The sequence below is a fragment of the Aedes albopictus genome, chromosome 3 (genome assembly GCF_035046485.1).
Source record: "Aedes albopictus strain Foshan chromosome 3, AalbF5, whole genome shotgun sequence".
Lineage (NCBI taxonomy): Eukaryota > Metazoa > Arthropoda > Insecta > Diptera > Culicidae > Aedes > Aedes albopictus.
In genome coordinates, this window is record NC_085138.1 from 351329619 (window position 1) to 351350767 (window position 21149).

The 21149-nt window shown below is 45.2% G+C and overlaps 1 protein-coding gene across 1 annotated transcript; it reads left to right on the forward strand.

Annotated features, from left to right (window-relative positions):
* Positions 1–1969: 1969 nt before the first annotated feature.
* On the forward strand, positions 1970–20511 carry LOC109408772 (inner centromere protein). The gene is made up of 5 exons (XM_029874876.2): positions 1970–2383; positions 2539–2994; positions 11998–13718; positions 13785–14086; positions 19626–20511. Exons 1-5 carry the CDS (start codon positions 2303–2305, stop codon positions 19817–19819), a joined length of 2754 nt encoding a protein of 917 aa, XP_029730736.2. The 5' UTR covers positions 1970–2302; the 3' UTR covers positions 19820–20511.
* Positions 20512–21149: the final 638 nt, after the last annotated feature.

The following is a 21149-nucleotide window of genomic DNA, read 5'->3' on the forward strand; positions in this document are numbered from 1 at the left end:
ATGCGATTTCTGGTGCTATCGATAGTCGAGCGTCGTCGCTGGGTTGATGTGCCGCTGCTCAGCTGGAGGTGACATTCACCTTTGTTGGTTGTTCCAACGAAATCAACGAACTGCGAACTGCTCTCTCCTCGACGGTGGTCGAAATGGAACTGACAATCACCTCTCGCATGATCGCATTCCTTCCTGCGTCGTAGCTCCACCGCACGATGTGCACCAATCAGAGAGCGTTGGTAGACTGAACGAGAAAATTTGTCCGCTACCCATATTTATAGATTTCAGCGATTTCAATGTCTGACTTTAAAACAACTTTTCAACTATTTATCAATGATTTTTAGGTTCACCGAATATTACAAATTGAACGCGGGAGTTTCATCTCTCGAATAACGTGATTTGTTTATCATTTCGTTCAGTGGGAAAGATACAGTGAGCGTTTAAAATCTTTCACTCAAACGTAACGCTCTTGGGTTCATAAATTTTGAAATGACACCGGGTATAGAAAACAGAGACGTAGTCCTACGTCAAAAAAGCTAGATTCGGTATAGGTCGTCTGTGAGCTTGTCTCACTTGATTTGGTAGAATGTCAAGTATTTAGATGCATACGCCTACTAATATTAGTGAGTGTGCAAATTGCGAGGCAAATTGTATCTATCGCTAAAGCGCAGTTTCGAGTTCAAAAGGAATCGCTCAAGAAACTTCTTGAGCGATTCCTGGCAGAAACTTTCTACGGTGACTGCCATTTGAATTGACATTTCTTCGCAACTGCGTACTGCTATGGAAGAAAAACAGTTTCTTGGGCGATTCAGGCAAGGAATTTCCCATGCATCAAGATAGGCCGAGAAATTCCTTCTGAACTGCAAACAGCCCTTAAAACAAAACTGCACTAGAGTCTAGGAATTCATAAAATCAATATTATATACGAATATTATATATTTCTGGAACTCGATTTGAATAGGTCGTATGTGCTTTTGTCGATATAAAATTCGATCAGTTTATTTTAGTCATTGTAGCAATATGGCAGATATTTTGCAAACTTTTAATGATGGAACAGAAAGCCTGTTTTGTGAGGATTCTGCTGTATGTATCAACTTTGCTCAATTTCAACGGTTTTCGCTATAATAAGCGAATCCAACCGATCGAATTTTTAATCGACAAAAGCACATACAACCTATTCAAATCGAGCTCCAGATTTATATAATTTAGGCAGCATCCATTTATTACGTAACGCTAAAATCGACATTTTTCGACCCCACCCCCTTCCCCCCTCCGTAACGCTTTTTTGTATGAAACCTCTAAAATTTTTGTATGAGCCGTAATGCTCGGCCGTACTCCCTCCCTCCCCCTAGAGCGTTACGTAATAGGACAGATAGGTGAAGTACTAGATTTGTAGTAATGAGCTGAATTTTTGTATGGTGAGAAGGTCAATTCTCCGTTTCTGCAATGAAATGATGCAAAAAGCGTGGGTATTATGATTCCTTGCCTAATTTGATGTAGATTGAGCAAAATTTTAGGCAACAGTGTTGTTGTTTTCTCCATTTCTTGCAACATAAACAACATAGTTATCCAAAGTTTTGCTCAAATAGCATCAATTTAGGCAAGGAATCATAATACCCACGCTTTTTGCACCATTTCATTGCAGAAACGGAGAATTGACCTTCTCACCATACAAAAATTCAGCTCATTACTACAAATCTAGTACTACACCGAACGTGCTCCATTTGTGGACGGCGCCTTATATATCTTCGTTTGTGGTAGGACCGCCGCAAAAACGAAAACGACAAGAGTGTCTGTGTTTGTCTGTGATTAGTTTCGGTGAGTAGGTGAGATTGGACATCATGAAATGATCCGCGCGAGTTTTGCATACTTTTTCCACCGGGCTGCAAAAAAATCAAACCGTCCGGGCGAAATTCAGTTCAGTGGACCAGCGCGCGACTGCCCACTCCCCTGTTCGATGGTGCAGCAACTTCGCCCGCAGTTTTCGCCTCGGCGCTTTCTTTCACCGTTGGAAAAATTTGCTCCGGCTACCATCGTTTGAGTTGAAAGTTTCGCGAAAAAATCCGGTTTCGTCGCTTTAAATTCAGTGAGAAACGTTTTAATTTGTGTTTAAAAGGTGAAGTGAATGCGGCGGAAGTGAGAAACGTTAAAAGTAGTGCCATTTGCCCCTGGAAAAGTGTTGTTTACCGCGTCATTGTTGTTGCTTGCTGCGCTGTTATGGTTTAACGCTTTTTCTGCGATCTGTGGGGATTGTGTGAGCTTGGTGGATCTTTGTGTTTTATCGCGGAACTGCAACGACGTTGATCACAGAATGGATGATTTATTGCACAAATTCAACGAAATAATTCTGCAAACTTTTGCGGCAGAATCGCGTTTGGAAGAAGAATTCCAGGTGAGTGAAGTGTGAAAAGGTGTGTTAGGGCTCTGCCCCTTGCATTTCGGTGAATTCCAATTGGAATTTTACCGCAAGGACATCTGGTCGGAAGTTTGGTCCCGCTGCGCTTGTTGCATCTTGTTTGATTGGATTTTTGTGTGGTTTCATTGCAGAAAAGCACGAAAAAATTAGATGAGCATGTCACGCAATCCATCAGCAATGGGACGCCGATCCAAAGCAAGAAGCGTCCAAAACGGTTGGAATCCATGGACGAAGGAGGAGAACCCGCGGATGAAACGGCCAATTCGACCAGCAGTTCGTTGCATACTTCGAGGGCAAGCCACAGGAAGAACAGCACCCAGGTGGCAAAGGGACGGGAAAAGGTACGATCCCTGGCAGATGAAATGGCCGCTGTTGCGCCGGCGTCTTTGGTACCGTCCGTCCAATCGGTAGTAGAGGAGCATTCTTCCAAATCTCATCAGGAGGAAAACGAAAGGCGTCCAGCCAGGGCTGCCCGAGTCAAGGCTACGCAGAATTTGAAGGAACCAAGCTTGATGGGGAAGTTGAGACAGCCAAGCATCACCATCAAGAAGGAACGGATTTCGGAGGAACTGAGGAATGAACAACAGGTGAGCTGTTACATGCAATTATAGGGTTACAAAGAGTATTTTCGGCAGGTTTGTTCTTTTCGTTATGAGAGGTTTTTATCCACCAAAGAGCCCACGCTCTTTTGTCTCGTCTACATGAGCGTTTCGCTTCATTCTCGAGAGCCGAATAGCGCTGGCGGGCTACGGCTTTGGCTCCTCGGGTTTTCGCTCGCTCTATCATACATGAAAATGACGATGATGATGGCCATTTCACTTATTCAAACGGTCATTTTGCCAAACGACTATTATGCCAGATTATGCCAAAAGACTATGCAAAACCAGATAGAATTAATGTAGTAAAATATTTTTCCAATCGGATGTTTTATATTTTCAATGTCATCACTTTCCCCTGGTAACGCGGAAAAGCGCTGAGTAGCCGAATGCGGCTTTATTCGTTGCTCAATGTCATTCAAGGACGAATCCTGCACCAGGAGTATGAGTCCACGGATTTCTATATCCACGCTCCGGAGACTCCCACCCGCATCCCTACTGGGCGAGGGAGGCCTTCTACCCTGGACCTGGTGATCTCCAACAACCTGGTGCAGATGTCGAGGCCGATAACACATGCCGAACTTTCGTCAGACCATCTGCCAGTAACCTTCATAATCGACGCTGAGTTTCCAGTAGCCCCGGCGGGAAAGACCATTCGCTGCTTCGACAAAGCAAACTGGAACACATTCGCTCGAAAAGTCGATCTGGAAGTCGACCTCACGGCAGATTGGATCAACGATCTGGACCAGCCAGAGAAAATCGACAATGCAATCGGCATAATCACCACGATCGTCAAGGCGGCTGAGGAGGTTGCTGTCCCTACGCGTAGGATCCTTCCCAAAAAGAAGGAAATCCCCGCCGAACTGAAGCTGCTAATTCGTTTGAGGAATGTTCGGCGCAGGCAGTATATTCGTAGACGGGACCCGCTGATTGGTGCGGTTGTACACCACCTGAACAACGTTATCAGCACTAAAAGCGCAGAGCACCGATACAGGAACTTTGGTTCGATGGTGAAGAATCTGGACAATGGCAGCAACAAATTTTGGAAGCTAACGCGCAGCCTCCGAAACACGGTCAAGTATAGCCCCCCGCTGAACGTCAACGGTAATCTCGTAGTGAGTTCATCACAGAAAGCCGAAGCATTCGCAGCATCATTTGCTGCGGCTCATAACAACGAAGAGCCAGGCGATCCGGAAACTTCGGCGGCGGTGGACACTGCGATCGGCCAAATTCGTGCTGCAAGCCCTCCCGTTCCTATTACTGCCCTGGTAAAACCGAAAGAGGTCAAATCAATCATCCGCACGCTGAAAAATCGCAAATCTCCCGGACAGGATGGAATCCGGAACACCTGCCTCAAGCACCTACCAAGAAAAGGGTTGGTCGTTTTGACCAAAATATTCAACGCATGCCTGGCCCTAGCTTACTTTCCGACCGGATGGAAATACGCCAACGTGATTGCCATCCCGAAGGCGAACAAGGATATCACCAATCCAGGTAACTACCGACCGATAAGTCTCCTAAGCAGCCTAAGTAAAGTCCTGGAAAGGGTAATCCTCGCACGTTTAAACCGTCACCTGGAGACGGAAGAAGTCGTTCCAGCGGAGCAGTTCGGCTTCAAAGCGGGACACTCAACGGTGCACCAACTTGCTCGCATCACGCAAAAGGTGAAACACGGATTTCGAACGGGCAAATCGACTGGCATGGTTCTTCTCGACGTGGAAAAAGCCTACGACTCCGTCTGGCAAGACGCCATCGTATACAAGCTCTTCCGCTCGAATCTTCAACTCTACCTGGTCAAGATTGTACAATCGTTCCTTTCAAATCGGACTTTTACGGTTGCCGTGAATGGTGAAAATTCCAGCATCCAAAACATCCCCTTTGGCGTGCCCCAAGGATCAGTCCTGAGTCCGATTCTCTACAACGTCCTCACTTCCGACGTACTGATGATAGACGGAGTATTGTACGCATTCTTTGCGGATGACACGGCTTTCCTGGTGTCGGACAAAGATCCGCAAATCGTCGTTACTCACCTCCAAGCGGCAATGAACAACCTCGGGGAATTCCAGCGGAAGTGGCGAATCAAACTGAATGCAGGGAAAACTCAGTCGAATTTCTTCACGAGGAGGCGTGCCGCTCGACACCTTCCCCGCAGGTCGATCACGGTCAATGGTCAGCCAACTACATGGGACGATGAAGTCAAGTATCTTGGAGTGCTGTTTGACAAGAAGCTGAAGTTTGACAAACACGTGAACTACGTCGCCGGAAAGGTTGATCGGTCTACCAAAGCGCTGTACTCCCTGCTGAATCGACGGTCGAAGCTGCACGTTAAAAACAAGCTACTGGTGGTCAAGTGCATCATCCAGCCAATGTTCACCTATGCATCGGCAGTTTGGGGCAACTGCGCCAAATCTCACCGCAAAAGGCTGCAAGTAAAACAGAACAAGCTGCGTAAGATGGTTCACAACCTGAACCCCAGGTACCCGACCGACGATCTCCACAAGCTGGCTGGTGTCGACACCATCGAAACAAGCATCAAGCAGGCCACCAGATCCTTCAGGACTTCCTGTGATATGTCAGCAAATCCGCTCATCGGAGCACTCATCCCTCAACATCTGTGATATTAGCTTTAAGACATTCTGAATTCTAGGGTTTTTTTTACTCTTTTCCCTAAAAAAGCTTTACATAGCTAGTACTTTTATGTTGTATGTATTGATGTCTCCTATGATGAATTTGAATTGTTCTCAGTTGAAAGTTAAACCAAATCTCTGAAATGTAAATGTAAATATTAGATGTAGTACCGTTGAAGTCTGGAAAAATAAATTAAATTGAAATTGAATTGAAATTATTGCATAAAGTGTCATGAACAAATTAAGTATACTGGTTTTTGGTTGGTTAAACCTTAAAATGGGATTGATAAAAGCTAAAAAAAAATAGTTCTGCGTTGAAATAAAGACGTGCCCTAATGGCTGTGGAGTATACCTGTTTGATACTAGCATTACCAAATGAGTTAGAAGACTGATAAGTGAAAGAACTGCAAGAAGTGTCAGAATTTTTGTACCCTGTTTATTTAAAAGCTTATCTGCCCCCACTCGCATAACAGTCCCATATGAATAGGAAACCCAGCAAAGATGGGACTGTTATGCGAATGGGGGCAGTTATGAGCATACAAAAATGCAATATATGGTCAAATAATTGGCTTATTTCATTCAATCTGAAGAAATGTATTATAAATGAGTCTGAGTTTTGAACCACATTCAGTCTTAACATGATTTATTTGAAAAGAACGTCTAAATTATTAAGCAAGTAGTTCATGGTAGAAATTTGAATACTTTTGGTGCCATTTCTCAAAATGTGAGCCGTCCAATGTATGTTATTTCAGCCAGAATACAGTCTAGAAGATATTGGGAGCTATTAGAAGACGCAATAGTAGTAAACGCTGTGGTTTATGCAAGAGAAACCATCATATTTCATTAAAACAATACTTAAATACATGATTTTTTGATGGTTTGCGTTATTTTTTTTTCGGTTAGAAACATTGTTTTTCGTAAATTTTCAACCTGTACTCGTCATGAAACTTTCAAACACTTTAAACACTTGCGATAAAAATAACTACATCAAATCTAAATTTGGAAACATTTACAATATAATGACATATTTATATAAGATGCATGTGTGGAGCGGACCTGGTGTGATGGTTAGAACACTTGACTATCACGCCGAAGACCTGGGATCAAATCCCACTCCCGACAAACTCACAAAATGTGAGTTCTTTCTTCGGAAGGGAAGTAAAGCGTGGGTCCCGAGATGAACTAGCCTAGGGCAAAAAATCTTGTTAATACAGATAAAAAAAAATGCATGTTAAATTATTATGGCAACACTTCCGAAAACTATCAAATTCATGATTCACAAGCTGATCTATAATGCAGGTCAACATACAAAATGGTTTTGTTGGATATTTTTCGAAATTTGTTAGTTTTTTTTTATTATGGAATCCTAAAAATTGTTCAATTCGGCTAAACGAATGCCTAGGCAAAAAATGACATTTGAAGGATTTTTACCCTCGGTTTTGTTTCAGTGTATATGTAAGTGTGATGTATCACATTTTTTCAAAACAGTAGGTACTAGATATACTATCACTACGATTAAAAAGTTTTATCATAAAATCTTTTGTATGAGTTTCCTGACACTTTTTTGAAAATTGTTTGGCCTCGGCTATACGAATGTCTATCACTGTATGTATCACAGTTAATGTTATCCCAATAGACTTGAACTTCAGCACAGGGCTTGATACTGTATTAATTTCACTGTGTACAAAAGAAAGGGTCAATTGGTATAAAATTCACTCAGTTATAACAGAAAGTTGTCTGAAAGGCCCCGTACCCTGTATTAACGAAATAGTTCGGTCCTTTGATTAGGAAGATGCCAAAGATCCCAAAGTTTCTGTTCCGTCTCTTGACGGAAGCAAGAAACACTGCAAGCAAACCCCATCAAAAACCCTACAACCAATCAGCGAGCGCCACGCGTCTGCCAGCGTGATCGACACCAGCGAACGTATGTCGCTTCCCTTTTTTTTCATGCGACTCCAACCAACAGCAGCCACAACGGTTGCATCAGAAAGTTTTCTACCGACCTACCGATCGGACGCACAGCAGTCGCAGTAGTGAAATCATTAATAATACAAATTATGTAGAAGTGAAGAGAGAAATAAATAGCATTGTACGCGTAGCCGTTCCGTGTTCAGTTCCCTAGAACCCAAGAAAAGTTGGCCCTTGCCAAATCCCCTTCCGCGAGAGTGATCCTCCCGTCGCGAAGTGTTCCGCTGTGTTTCCCCCCACAAAACAAGTTGTTCATACAGTCCGCTGCTTTTCGACCCACACCGCTGGGCTCGAACAGTTTCATTGGATACAACAGGACACTACCAGTATGAAAATTGAGCATCCTTATCAAATAGCGTGAAATTGCCAAAAGCTGTGGGGATAACTACTGTACGTCTCAGTTCAGAGGCGTTACATCCGTATGTGCAACATGTGCACAACACATGTAACTGAAACTGAAGTTTCGTAAAAATATATATGAAAAATCAACACTTACATGAATACAACAAAGCTTGGGCCGGTTTGTGTGGATGAAAATTTATCATTTTAATAAAAACAAGAACAATAAACATAACACCGCTAGCCATCATGGTTTCCCATAGCGGAAATCATCATGGTTACAGGTCGCAAGCCCTGGTAAAGTGTGGAACGTTTTGATGGCTGTGATCCCTGACCATCATGTAATCAAAATCCCAGGGATACTCAAGTGACCATACTGTTGGGTTGTGGGGGTTGCGTGTGTGGGGTGCATATATTGACAAGCATTGCTATGGATCGTTAGGGCTGAGTAGGAGCGGGGAATGGATCTACGATTGCTTAATTGCGATTATACCTGGTATAGTCGTGGTTAGAGGGTCTTGCCCGGGATATCCCGGGACAATAATCCCGGGAAATCCCGGGATCTAAAAAATCCCGAATCCCGGGATATTTTTCTGAAATTCCCGGGATTTCCCGAAAATTTGAAAATGGCAAGACATCAGATTCTTTTTTGCACGAATACGATTTCTGCTATATGTCAGTCAATTTTAAATTGATTACCGTAAGATTATGCACACATGTAGGCATCATTAGTACTATCATTGTACGAAAAATCAAGTCAATTGGTTCAAAATCGACTGAGTTATAGCAAAAAAAAAACCGTGCAAAAAAAAAAAGAATCTGGTGACTGCTCACTCTAAATCTTTTCATCAATATTTCCATTTTTGCATTCGATTTAACACATTTTATTTCAGGTCCAAAGGCCATATTTTTCTAAGCAGTTTTCGGTAGAATATCAAAAGGTGGATTCTGAGGATTTATTTAGTCTATTTTTAGGTTTAGGTCTGGTAATATTCCTAGAATGTATGGCCATATTTCTTGTAAAATTTTTATTAGCAGCATTTGCTGAGAAATGTTTGGATGCGGAATATATTCAAATAGTACTTCCATAGCACAGGTTGTACTGTACTTCGCGAACATTAATGGAGAAGGCGCACGGGTCTGTCATCAGGACACGATGTATACACTTTGCTTGTTGGACATTGAATGAATGATTTTTATTAGTTAGAAAAGTTACACATTACCTGAGGAAAGAATAAAGCATGTTCACACGAATTAATGCTGCGTGGTCAATTTGAACCGCGCATGGGGTGCTAGATGACATCGGCCGGCCAGGTAACCAAAAGTCGGCACGTTGTCGTTAAGCTAAGCATAATTCATTATTTCTCGTGGGAAATAATAAATTTGCGATGCAGAAAAAGATGTGGAAAATTCCACTACAAGGTATTATTGGCCGGATTTCTTCAGAAAATCTGATGCTAGATGATACAAGAGTCCTGAAGTACAACAAACATTTTTCAAGATGTTTCTAGAGAAATCAATTAAGGATAATGTATTGGTGTTTGTATGATATGAAGAATTACTTGACGCATTTTCTACAGGATTATGACGAAAAGTTGACCAAATATATTTTGGTGGGACTTTTTGGAGGCAGAAAATTGGTGAAGGATATCTAACGGATCATCTACAGGACTTTATTTTGCGAGCCGAGGGCTGAAAATCTCAATCAACTTTATTTTGTAAACTCTTGAATATTTTTTGGCGATGTCGTGAAGTTATTTTCGATGGAATTCCTTAAGAAAAGGGTCCTCAAAAGTCTGATCATAAACCAATCTAGAAATTTTAAAAGGAGGTATATAAGAAAGTTTTAATTTTTTCCAAACTTTTGGATCAAAATAGCAATGGTAAGCAGAAAGTATTCAGTTATAAATTTATGAAAAGTATTTTTGTAGGATATTTTACAACATTTTTCAAAGAACATTGGTGAAGTGAACGTTTTTGTTATCAAAAAATTGTTTTAGAATTTTTTGCCATACTTTTTTTGGTTTTTGGAAAAATTTGATTTTTTCCCGGGATCCCGGGAAATCCCGGGATTTGAAAAATAAAAATCCCGAATCCCGGGATTTTTTTCGGTCCGGGAAATAAGACCCTCTAGTCGTGGTTCAACAGTGGTGGCGCCGCTTTTCGCTTGTGTTTGGCCTAGGTGGTTTGTTTAGGCGGTGCAGGTAGGTCTGTATGTACTTCGTACGTGCAGTGCGTACGGCTTCAGCATTGAGGGGGTCGTCATTGATTCTGCCGACACCATTGAGTGCTCATTGTTGGCGGTTGTGTTGGTGGCGATTTCTTCAGCTTTATAATCTCATTTATACCACGCACAAACTTTGGGAAGAGGGACTGCTTTGTAATGCAAGAGATGGATTTAAACTCTGCGTTACGGGTTGGGGGAGGTCATGCAGATAGAAGCAACCCAGGTGACCGTGCGGCTCGGGTCGTAATGGATGCATGAGTGCAGTGTGTGTGGGGTGCACTACCCTGTGGGTGCAGTTGAGTCCGGGTTGGAGTGGAAAGAGACCCTTCTCTACCCTAGATCGGTTTCGATTGTACGGGCGGGGTAGTGTTTGTCTTATTTGTGACGTGGTGTGCGTGATTTGCGACCCGAGTTGCGTGGTTACTTGGGAAGTATTGTGCTCTGCAATCTACATTTTGGTTTTAAGGTGAAGCTATGGCTGGGCTGTGCCTCGAATTTGTTGGGCGCAGGTCGGGAGAGCTGGTGGTGGTTTGTGCTGGAGGGTTTGCTCGATTGGTTATTCACTGGTGGTGGCTAGTCGATCGACTGTTCGCGCAGCCTGTCATTTGGTTCTTGGGGTTTGTGCTCTCGAGGTTCGGGGCATTGCTTCATTGTATCTTCGCTTTAATACTAATATTCCTTGTTTGATTAACTGACTGTTATGTACAGGCGCTTAACTCATTCTATTTCATAGATTGCCAGATTTAAGGGTAGTGGTTCAAATGGGTGTTAGCAATCAGAGTGGATTAGAACGAGTTGGCGCCTACAATACACTAACACTAACACACATACACCAATACTTACACGCACACATGCACCTACAACTAGCTGTAAAAGACCAGTGGGCGGGACAATGGTGCCTACCCAACAGTTGTAGGTGGGGTGTTTGGCTTAGCTACATGACTTGGTCCGGCAAGCCCATAAACATCAATTGGTAGACGTATTGCCTAGTGAAAAGACAACGCAGATGGGCGAAAGCCAGGGGATGCGTTGATAATAGCAGAATAGCAGAATAGCAGAATAAAAACAAGAACAATAAACATACGAATACGCTAAGGGGCTGTTCATAAACCACGTAGACCAACTCAGAACCCCCCCCCCTCGCCCTCGTAGACTTTTGTCCATACACACTTTTTTTTTAATTTGTTTGGAGCGTAGGCTTTGGCCAGACCCCCCCCTCTACGTGGTTTATGAACGGCCCCTAACCAGCAATAACTCCAATTCTAGATTGAGTTTAAATAAGGGCGAAAGTAACATGAGAGAGTCCTCTTCATCGACTCTCTCTTCTTCAAAGTAAAGTGACAAGATGCAAGTATGGTTGAGCTTTTTGGTCATAAATCACTAGGTTGCGATACAATCTAGCGTCTAAGTGTAAAAAAGTTCGATTGAATTTGCATCTTGTCACTTTAATTTGCAGAAGAGAGAGTCGATGAAGAGAACTCTCTCATGTTACTTTCGCCCTTATTTAAACTCAATCTAGAATTATGAACATAACTACTTAACAGCAACAGGACTCACATAAACGTATGAAGTTACTCTTCACGTTCAAATCGCAAATTAAATCTGGAGGTCATTACTGGCAAAAATCCTGATTAATCGGATCTCTAATTTTATAATAAAACTATTGATTAAACTGATAATATTATTAAGTAATCTTTGAGAAATGAGGTATCGTATCTAGTTCTGACAAATTTGTCCCAAAATACTGGAAACTGGATGGCAGACAAATATGAAAATGAAACGAAATTACAAATTTAAAACACATTAAATACATTTCCCTTATCCATGTTCCAGGTGGAGCCCATGGAAACGGATGGCGAGAACGATGCCAACGCGATTAACGTGATACACGAGAAGGAGAAGGAAAAGGACAAAGACGCGGAGAAGCGAAAATCCAACGATGAAGGTTTCGGTAGCACCAACGAGAAGGAAAAGGAAAGTGAAGAACCTCCGGCTTCGGCGGAAATGTCCATCATTCTCATACCGAAACCGATTCCGAAAGTGGAAGTCCTATCGGATGATGAGGATGCCGGCAAGATGCCACCTCCGATGATGCCTCCGCCGCCAGCCCCCAAGACGAAATCGACTCGTGCGAAGAAGGCGGATAAGTCCAAGGTCAAGAGCTCCTCGAATGTACTTCCGATTAACATTAAGAAGGAGAAAGACGCTGATGAAACTTCGTCCAGTTCGGCGATTTCGTCGGCAGATTCGACACTTTCGACCACTTCCACCAAAAGCTCCAGTCGCAATCGGAAGAAGAAAACAAGCTCCGCACCGGAACCGAAGAAGGTTCACATCAAAACGGAAAAGCTGTCCAGTGAGGGTAGTCAGAAAACGATGGCAGCAAATAGTCCCACCCAGTCGGAGAAGTCTGTCTATGAAGACGCTCTGGATGGAGACGCCGTCATGCGTCCGGTGGCTGTGGCCTTGGGTCGGATGCCAATGATTGCCGATGGGGAGAAGAATCAAACTTTCGCCATGGATTCGAATGGGACGTTCTCCGTTCCGGCATCGAATGGAACGTTCTCCGTCCCGACGTCGAACGGAACATTTGTCGTTCCCTCTCCGGCTAACGGAACATTTAATGTCGTAAAATCACCGGAAAATGCCGCAAATGGCACGTTCCAGCTTCCGGGACCTGGCAATAGCACTTTCGTTATGGACAAACCGAAGTCCACCGAGGAACAGCATCGGGCCCTTATCAATGCTAGCATAATGACCGAAGACAATTCCCACGTCGAGGAAAGTCCGGAAAAGCCCCCACCGAAGGCCAAGAAACCAGCCGTAGCCAAAAAGCCCCAAACTACTTCATCCAAATCCTCCAAGAAACACAACGAACTATTCTCCCTACAGTCCCCGATCAAAACTCGAATCGAAGCATTTGAAAAGGCCGCTGTTGGTTCTCCATTCCATTCCCGTACTGCTGCTGCCGGCAAAAACACGACTCCATCACAACCGCCTCGATTCCCGTCGAAAACATCCACCACGCCTCTGGCCTCCCAGAGGTACCCAGCTTCGGCGAAAGCACCCTCCACCCAGACCACCCCAACCGCCCAAAGTACACTTCCACTCTCCAAGGGCATCTCCTCGTCGGCTTCCAAACTTGCTCACCTCCAGAAGAAACCAACCCTCGCCTCGGCGAATCTCCCTAAATCGCAAAGCCTCTCGCGTGAACCCAGCATCGAACGGGGAACCCTGTCCTCGGCATCGTCCACCACATCTCTGGCCCTGGACGAGAAGAAGAAGAAACGTGAGGAGAAGCAACGGCTAGCTCAACAGCAACGAGAGCAGATCGAGAAGGAAAAACGCGAAAATGCCGAACGGTTGATGAAGGAAAAGGAGGAGAAGCACCGGAAACTGGTGCAGGAGAAGGAGGACAAACTGCGAGCGGATTTGGTCAAGAAGGCCAAGAAGATGGAGGAGTTCGAGAAGCGGCGACATCTGGAGGAGCTCAACCAGAGGATGCTGGCGGAGCAGAAGCGAGAGGAACTGGCCAAGTTGGAACAGCAGCAAAGGTGAGTTCTGAAAAGTTCTTGAGTTACATCATTTTTGTTACGACTTCCACTCTCTAAATCCCGCAGGTCCGAACGGGAGCAGGCCGAGCTGTTCAAAATCAACCAGGCCAAGGAGAACTACGAAATCAAACTGCACAAGCAGATGTACCAGCAGAAGATGCAACAGCAGCAGAAACTCCAGCAGGCGCAAATCCTTCAACAGCAACAGTTGCAGTTGAAGAAGCTGAAACCGAACGGCACTACGGTGGCAGCGCAGGAGAAGAATCTCTTCACGTTCGATATGATCCTGACGGACGATTCGACCGACGACGAAAGCACTAGTGCAAGCAAGAAATCCAAACGCCCGCCGCTGCCGGTGTGGTGTTCCAGTAAGTATCCTTTTGAGTTCTACTGTTTTTAAATTTTATCCTGGATTTGGGTCAGTTGACATAAGTTCGGTCTATGTGAGAAGTAGTAGTGGGATATAAGGCATAAACGAAATGCTCATTGTTCTTGTGAAGCTCGTGGGATTCAATGACCAATAACAATAATCAAAAAACTAGAAACAGTGGAATTGGCGGTAGTGGAGAAGTTAACCCCTTCGCAAGAAGTAGGTGCACGAGGGCCCATATAGCCGAGGCGGTAAACGCACGGGTATTCAGCATGACCATGCTGAGGGTGACGGGTTCGATTCCCGGTCGGTCCAGGATCTTTTCGTAAAGGAAATTTCCTTGACTTCCTTGGGCATAGAGTATCTTCGTGCCTGCCACACGATATACACATGCAAAATGGTCATTGGCAGAGGAAGCTCTCAGTTAAAAACTGTGGAAGTGCTCATTGAACACTAAGCTGAGAAGCAGGCTTTGTCCCAGTGAGGACGTTACGACAAGAAGAAGAAGAAGAAGAAGAAGAAGGTGCACGAGGTCTCCTATGATAAGATCGGAGACGGCATGAGGTAGCTGCACACGTAGTGTCAGTTTTGCCAACCTCATTTCCTACCCGGTTGACTAGTTGGGTGTTGTCATGGATGGAGCGTGGTTGAGGAAAGCCATCAACAAAAATAGAGATGGGCTTTCTGCGATGGATGGAGGTTACTCCATCATTGACTTTGCCTCCTCTAAGTCCAACATCAGCAAGGACCTCAAGTTGGCCCTGCTGGGACTTCGAAAGTCAATGATGGCGGTCAAGCTTCGAGAACTCGAAACAAATGAACTACGGGCAGAACCCGTGAAGTTGAAAATTCCAAAGTCTATCCAGATGTAAAGCTTTACTTTCTCGGGTAGCCCTAAAAGTGCAGCGGAAGCGATTACTTTTGACAGGCATTCGCAGAAGCGTGTGAGGCAGCCGTCAGGTGAGGAGATACCAGGCGGAACCCGCAAGACAAGACGGACTCCAGGCAGGCGTTCCGGAAAGACGAGAAGAGTGGGTTTGAAACGGCCGGCCCGTCCCGAATATAATGGAATGGGTGATTGCGACCACTGATTGGTCTTCAGAAACCACAAGTTAGGGCGGAGAGGGTCAAGGGGAAGACGCTCCCTGAATCAAAGTAGAGCAGGAAAAGAAAGAGAAGAAACTGCAAGAGATGCAGAAGCCTAGAGATATCAGGCCTAGGAAACGTAGGAGGGCAGGTGCCAAGCGTGAGAAGGGCATCGCGTTCGTCGTCAAGATTGAACAGTCCAAGTATTCGGAAAGTCTTGAAGGCGATGGGGAGCGACGCCAATGAAATGATCCTCGAGCTCAAACGTGACCAGGAATGCAAGAGCGCCGTCTACAGAAGTCTGGCGTAAGAGGTCCTTGGCGAAGGCATTGAGGTGAGGCGAACACTAACAAGTCCGCAAGGATGGGAATACTCACTTGCAAGGATTTACACACTTGCTATTTTCTCAGCTCTGAAACGTGCAATCAAGAAATGATGTATGAACGACTTTTGCCTTGTGATTTGGTGTGAAAGCTTGCCGAATAGAGTAGCGGTTGCACACGCATACCAAAGTCTTGACAGAGCTGTGAAAGTGACTCTCCACGATGTGACTGTAATTTACATTCACCTTGTGGAGTGTTGCTTTCGCAGCTCCCTCACGACTTTGGTATGCGTGTGCGATTCTTATTCTATTCGGAAAACTTTTAGACCAAATCACAAGGCAAAAGTCGTCTATACATCGTTTCTTGATTGCACGCTTCTGAGCTGAGAAAATAGCAAGTGAGTGTAACTCTTTGAAAGCGAGTGTTCCCATCCTTGCAAGTCCGTTAAAATAGGGAAGATTCCCTATGCCAACTGACTACACGAGCCACCGGAGGCTTGCTTTAAATGTTTGGAACCAGGACACAAGTCATGGGACTGTATCGGCCCTGACATGAACAAGCTGTGGAGGTGAAGGCCATAAGGCACAAGGCTGCACGAATTTTGATTTGTTTGATTTGTCTGGAACATCCGGGGGGCCTAAAGAGTACGGCCTTCAGAAGCGCTACAACTGGAAAGACACAGTGAAGGTAACGCAGCTAAACCTGAACCACTGTGGCGCATCCCAGCACCTGCTGTGTCAGACAGTTGCGAAGTAGGGGCCGGGCAACGCCATCATAGCGGACCCCTACCGAGTACCCATCAGGTCGCGGATGGGTCCGCAAAAACGGTGGCGATATGGACGAAGGGTTCGTGGTTGCCAAAGTAAACGGGGTCTGCAGCTGTGACGCGCCTCCGCGGTGCTCGATCGAGCAGTTTACGCAGATGCTGAACTGTATGACGACCGTGCTGACAGGGCGAAGGCCTGTGGTAGTAGCGGATAACTTCAACGTCTGAGCCGTGGAATGAAGAGCCGTTTCACAAACCAGTGGGGTCAGATCCTCAATGACGGCAGCCGAGAGCACCATCGGGTACGTGGAACGGAATCAACGGAACACATGGTTCGACGAAGAGTGCAGTACGGTTTTGGAGGAGAAGAAAGCAGCACGGTCGGCAATGCTGCAGCAAGGAACTCGACAGAATGTGGAACGTTACAAACCGAAGCGGAAACAGCATACCAGCTATTTTTGGGAGAAAAAGCGCCACCTGGAAGAAGCGGAGTGCGAAGAAATGGAACTGCTGTGCCGTTTCCAAGAAACACGGAAGTTCTACCAGAAGCTCAACGCATCCCGCAACGGTTTCGTGCCGCGAGCCGAAATGTGCAGGGATAAGGACGGAGGCCTCTTGACGGACGGACGTGAGGTGATCGTAAGGTGGAAGCAGCATTTCAATGAGCACCTGAATGGCGTGGAGAACGTAGGCACGGGAGACCACGGCAACGGAGAAAACGGCGACGCCAGGGCAGCGGAGGACGGAAATGAACCAACTCCCTCGCTGATGGAAGTTAAGGATGCCATTCACCAGCTCAAAACCAACGAAGTAGCTGGTAAGGATGGTATCGCAGCTGCACTCATCAAGAAGGGGCCAGAAAAGTTGGCCACCTGTCTGCAACGGCTGATAGTCAGGATCTGGGAAACCGAACAGCTACCGGAGGAGCGGAAGGAAGGGGTAATCTGCCCTATTCACAAGAAAGGCGACCATTTGGAATGTGAGAACTTCAGGGCGATCACTATTTTGAATGCTGCCTACAAAGTGCTATCCCAGATCATCTTCCGTCGTCTGTCACCTAAAACGAATGAGTTCGTGTGAAGTTATCGAGCGGGCTTCATTGACGGCCGGTCGACAACTGACCAGATCTTTGCCGTACGGCAAATCCTCCAGAAATGCCGTGAATACCAGGTCCCAACGCATAACCTGTTCATCGAATTCAGAGCGACGTACAACAGTATCGACCGCGCAGAGCTATGGAGATTGGACAATCATGGACAAAAACGGCTTTCCTGGGAAGCTGACTAGACTGCTTAAAGCAACGATGGACAGTATGCAAAACTGCGTAAGGGTTCCGGGTGAACTATTCTGTTCATTCGAATCTCGTCGGGAACTGCGACAAGGTGATGGATTCTCATGTCTACTCTTCATCATCGCTCTGGAAGGTGTGATGCGACGAGCCTGGCTCAATAGCCGGGAAACGATTTTCACAATATCCGGTCAACTTATATGTTTTGCGGACGACATGGTCATTATCGCCAGAACATTTGGAACGGAGGCAGAACTGTACATCCGCCTGAAACACAAAGCAGCAAAAGGTCAGACTGGTGTTCAATGCCTCTAAAACAAAGTACATGCTGGTAGGTGGAACCTAACACGACCGGATCCGTCTGGGTAGCAATGTTACGACAGACGGGGATACTTTCGAGGTGGTGGAGGAATTCATCCACCTCGAATCTTTATTGACAGCTGACAACAACGTGAGTCGTGAAATTCGAAGGCGCATCATCAGCGGGAGTCGGGCCTAGTACGGGCTCCGGAAGAAGCTGTGGTCTAAAAAGATTCACCCACGCACCAAATACACTATGTACAAAACATTAATAAGATCGATGGTCTTCTACGGACACGAGACATGGACAATGGTCAAGGAGGACCTGCAAGCACTCGGAGTTTTCGAGCGACGCGTGCTAAGGACGATCTTCGGCGGTGTGCAGGAGAACGATGTGTGGCGGAGAAGGATAAATCACGAGCTCACTGCACTTTACGGCGAACCCAGCATCCATAAGGTGATCAAAGCTGGAAGGATACGGTGGGCAGGGCATGTTGCAAGAATGCCGGACAACAACCCTGCAAAGCTAATGTTTGCAACTGATTCGTTTGGCACAAGAAGGCGTGGAGCGCAGAGAGCACGATGGGCGGATTGGATGAAGCGTGACTTGGCGAGCATCGGGCGTGACGTAGGATGGAGAACGACAGCCACGCCAAGGCCAAGCCCTTGTAGGCGGAACATACTTCAGCGATAAGGTATTTAAGGAGGCGTTCCCCCTTAACATCAGGTATCATAAGATCGGCTCTATGCATGCATGCGATTACACCATGCCTAGGCAAATCCACACAAGGAATGATAGGTCACCGGCATATTGGTGGGATTAAGTTATCGCGAACGTGCGCTACGCCTGGCTACGGACTAGGAGCCGGATACTGCGAGCATAAGCGAAATAAGTGTTGGGTGGTGTTGCCAAAGTCGCATTGAAGACTGAGATAGGGAGGCAAGCACACAGGCCTGGCAGGTCTCTGTCAGAATACTAATGCGAATCCGTGTGGTGATGCTTACAGGATCTTGATGGCCAAGACCAGAGGTGTAATGGCTAACAGAGTAGTCCCAAGAGATGATGGAGGGGATCATCGAGGCGCTTTTTCCGTGTCATGATCTCAGTCATTGGCCTCCTTTCGTAGGACCGCTGGGGTCTGAGGCTGGCGATGAGGAAAGCGTCACCGATGAGGAACTTCCGGGATAGCAAAGTCCCATAGCATAGGTAAGATCGATCGGACGAAGTTTAGAACCTGGTCTTTTGCAGAGGCACTTGGGATGTTCAGATCTGCTATGCGAGACAGTTTTCCCAGAGGTTTGGAAGCGGCACAGCTTGGCATTATTGCCAATGGCAGGGAAACCACCCGGAGACCCGTCGGCATATAGACGAATATGCTTGATCGGCACGGCGGGGAAGGTGCTCGAAAACATCATCCTCAACAGCCTGTTGGGGCACGCCGAGGGAGTAAATGGCCTCTCGAGCAACCAGTTCAGCTTCCGGAAAGGGATGTCGTTCGTAGACGCTATTCTGTCGGTTACAAAGACAACCTAGATGGCGCTCTAGTGTAAGATGAGTGGAATTCCCTGTTGGGATACCAGGGTACCTGTACAAGATTCTCGGAAGTTACTTCCAGAATCGAGTAGGTACTAGTTTAGTTCATCCTTCTCTTACAAAATCATACCGAAGTCTATTTATTATGAAAAATATATCTTGAACCTCTGTTATTTGTTACCTTCACATTTACATGTTTTAAATGTTTTTTGTTCACTATTCTTTCCCCCCACCTAACAGAAGAAGAACGCAACCCGACGATCCGGACGCAGCGCGAAATCAAACTGAAGGTGATCGATCAGTTCTTCTCGGTGGCACCGATGACGGCGGACCTACGGGAGATCTTCCCCTCGATCGACGCCCGAAAGCTGAAACGGAATTCGAGTGCCGTCTGGCGGACACCACCGCGGTACTCCCAGATGCCCAAGTATTGAGGGTGTTTGCGGTATTCGCGCATTCTAGTTTAAGATCTAGCTACTAACCTACCTAACCAACAGCAACAACAACAACCATCCCTCGAATTGTAATTTGTCGCCGTCATCGTCGTTAAGTGTTTTATGAGGATCAGAGGATTTGCTCTCAATCAAGTGCTCAGCATAAGTGGGTAAGTGTTCGAACGATTTTATGTTTTTTGTGTTATTTTTGTGGGCGCTATCGGAATTGGAATCCAGGGGTTCCCAATCGAGTCCAGCCACAACCGATGAACGTTGTTGAATATAATCTATTGAGCATGATGTTTACGCGCAATTGTTCCCCCAATGAATCGAAAACAACTCTTTCGAAAGTAAGTTGAAAACTTGAAATGTTTCGGCTAGGTGTTCGAAATGGGTTAGGAGCACCTAGCGCTATGCGCATCTATGATCGATTACTAACCCCGTAGTTATAGGCTGATGCTACCGAGCATGTCAGAAACGGACACGAACTGACTTGTGTCGTGCAAAGATTTTATCCCAATTGATCCGAAGTTATAGAAGAACAATGATGCTTTTACTTATTGCGACGCTCTTTTGTTAAATATGTTTCTTACTAAACATCGAATAATAATTAATATCATGATAATCACTATTTTAAGCAAATTGAAACGTATCAAGTATTAGAAATAATAAAATTTGATTTTTTTTTTGTAAATAATTTAAACAAATAAGATTTTGTTTTCATGAAAGAACACATCCTTCAAGATTAACTCAATATGGTAAACGCGGCAAAAGTGAAGATTAATAATTACAAATAATCGTACCGCCTAATGCAGAGTTCAAAACGTTAGTCCCTAGTTTTCCATCCAGAATTGCTTGGAAAAAATATGAAAACTATCGTTTCTCTCTGTTTTGATCGATAATAAATCGCTTGCATCAACATTAGGCACACTGTTCCTATTATAAAGGTAAAATTTAATTTTGGTATCCGGTATCAGAAGGCCGGCTCCAGAGGCACGTTATCCTTCATTTGGGACATTTGTGCCATCGCCAAAATAATAGCCTATTTCATCATCTACCTGAGGGAAAAGGACGGAAATAATGATAAGGATGTGGATAAGGACAGGTAGGGAAATAGGAAAAAATACCCTGGAAGAGGGTACTAACGCATAACCTACCTAACCAACAGCAACAACAACAACCATCCCTCGAATTGTAATTTGTCGCCGTCATCGTCGTTAAGTGTTTTATGAGGATCAGAGGATTTGCTCTCAATCAAGTGCTCAGCATAAGTGGGTAAGTGTTCGAACGATTTTATGTTTTTTGTGTTATTTTTGTGGGCGCTATCGGA

What these genes read in the sequence shown, in the direction of transcription:
- LOC109408772 (XM_029874876.2), top strand. Translation starts at nt 2,303, where the DNA reads ATGGATGATTTATTGCACAAATTCAACGAAATAATTCTGCAAACTTTT. An exon ending in AACTGAGGAATGAACAACAG is followed by an intron (nt 2,995 to 11,997) that starts GTGAGCTGTTAC and finishes TCCATGTTCCAG; the next exon opens with GTGGAGCCCATGGAAACGGA. An exon ending in AAGTTGGAACAGCAGCAAAG is followed by an intron (nt 13,719 to 13,784) that starts GTGAGTTCTGAA and finishes TAAATCCCGCAG; the next exon opens with GTCCGAACGGGAGCAGGCCG.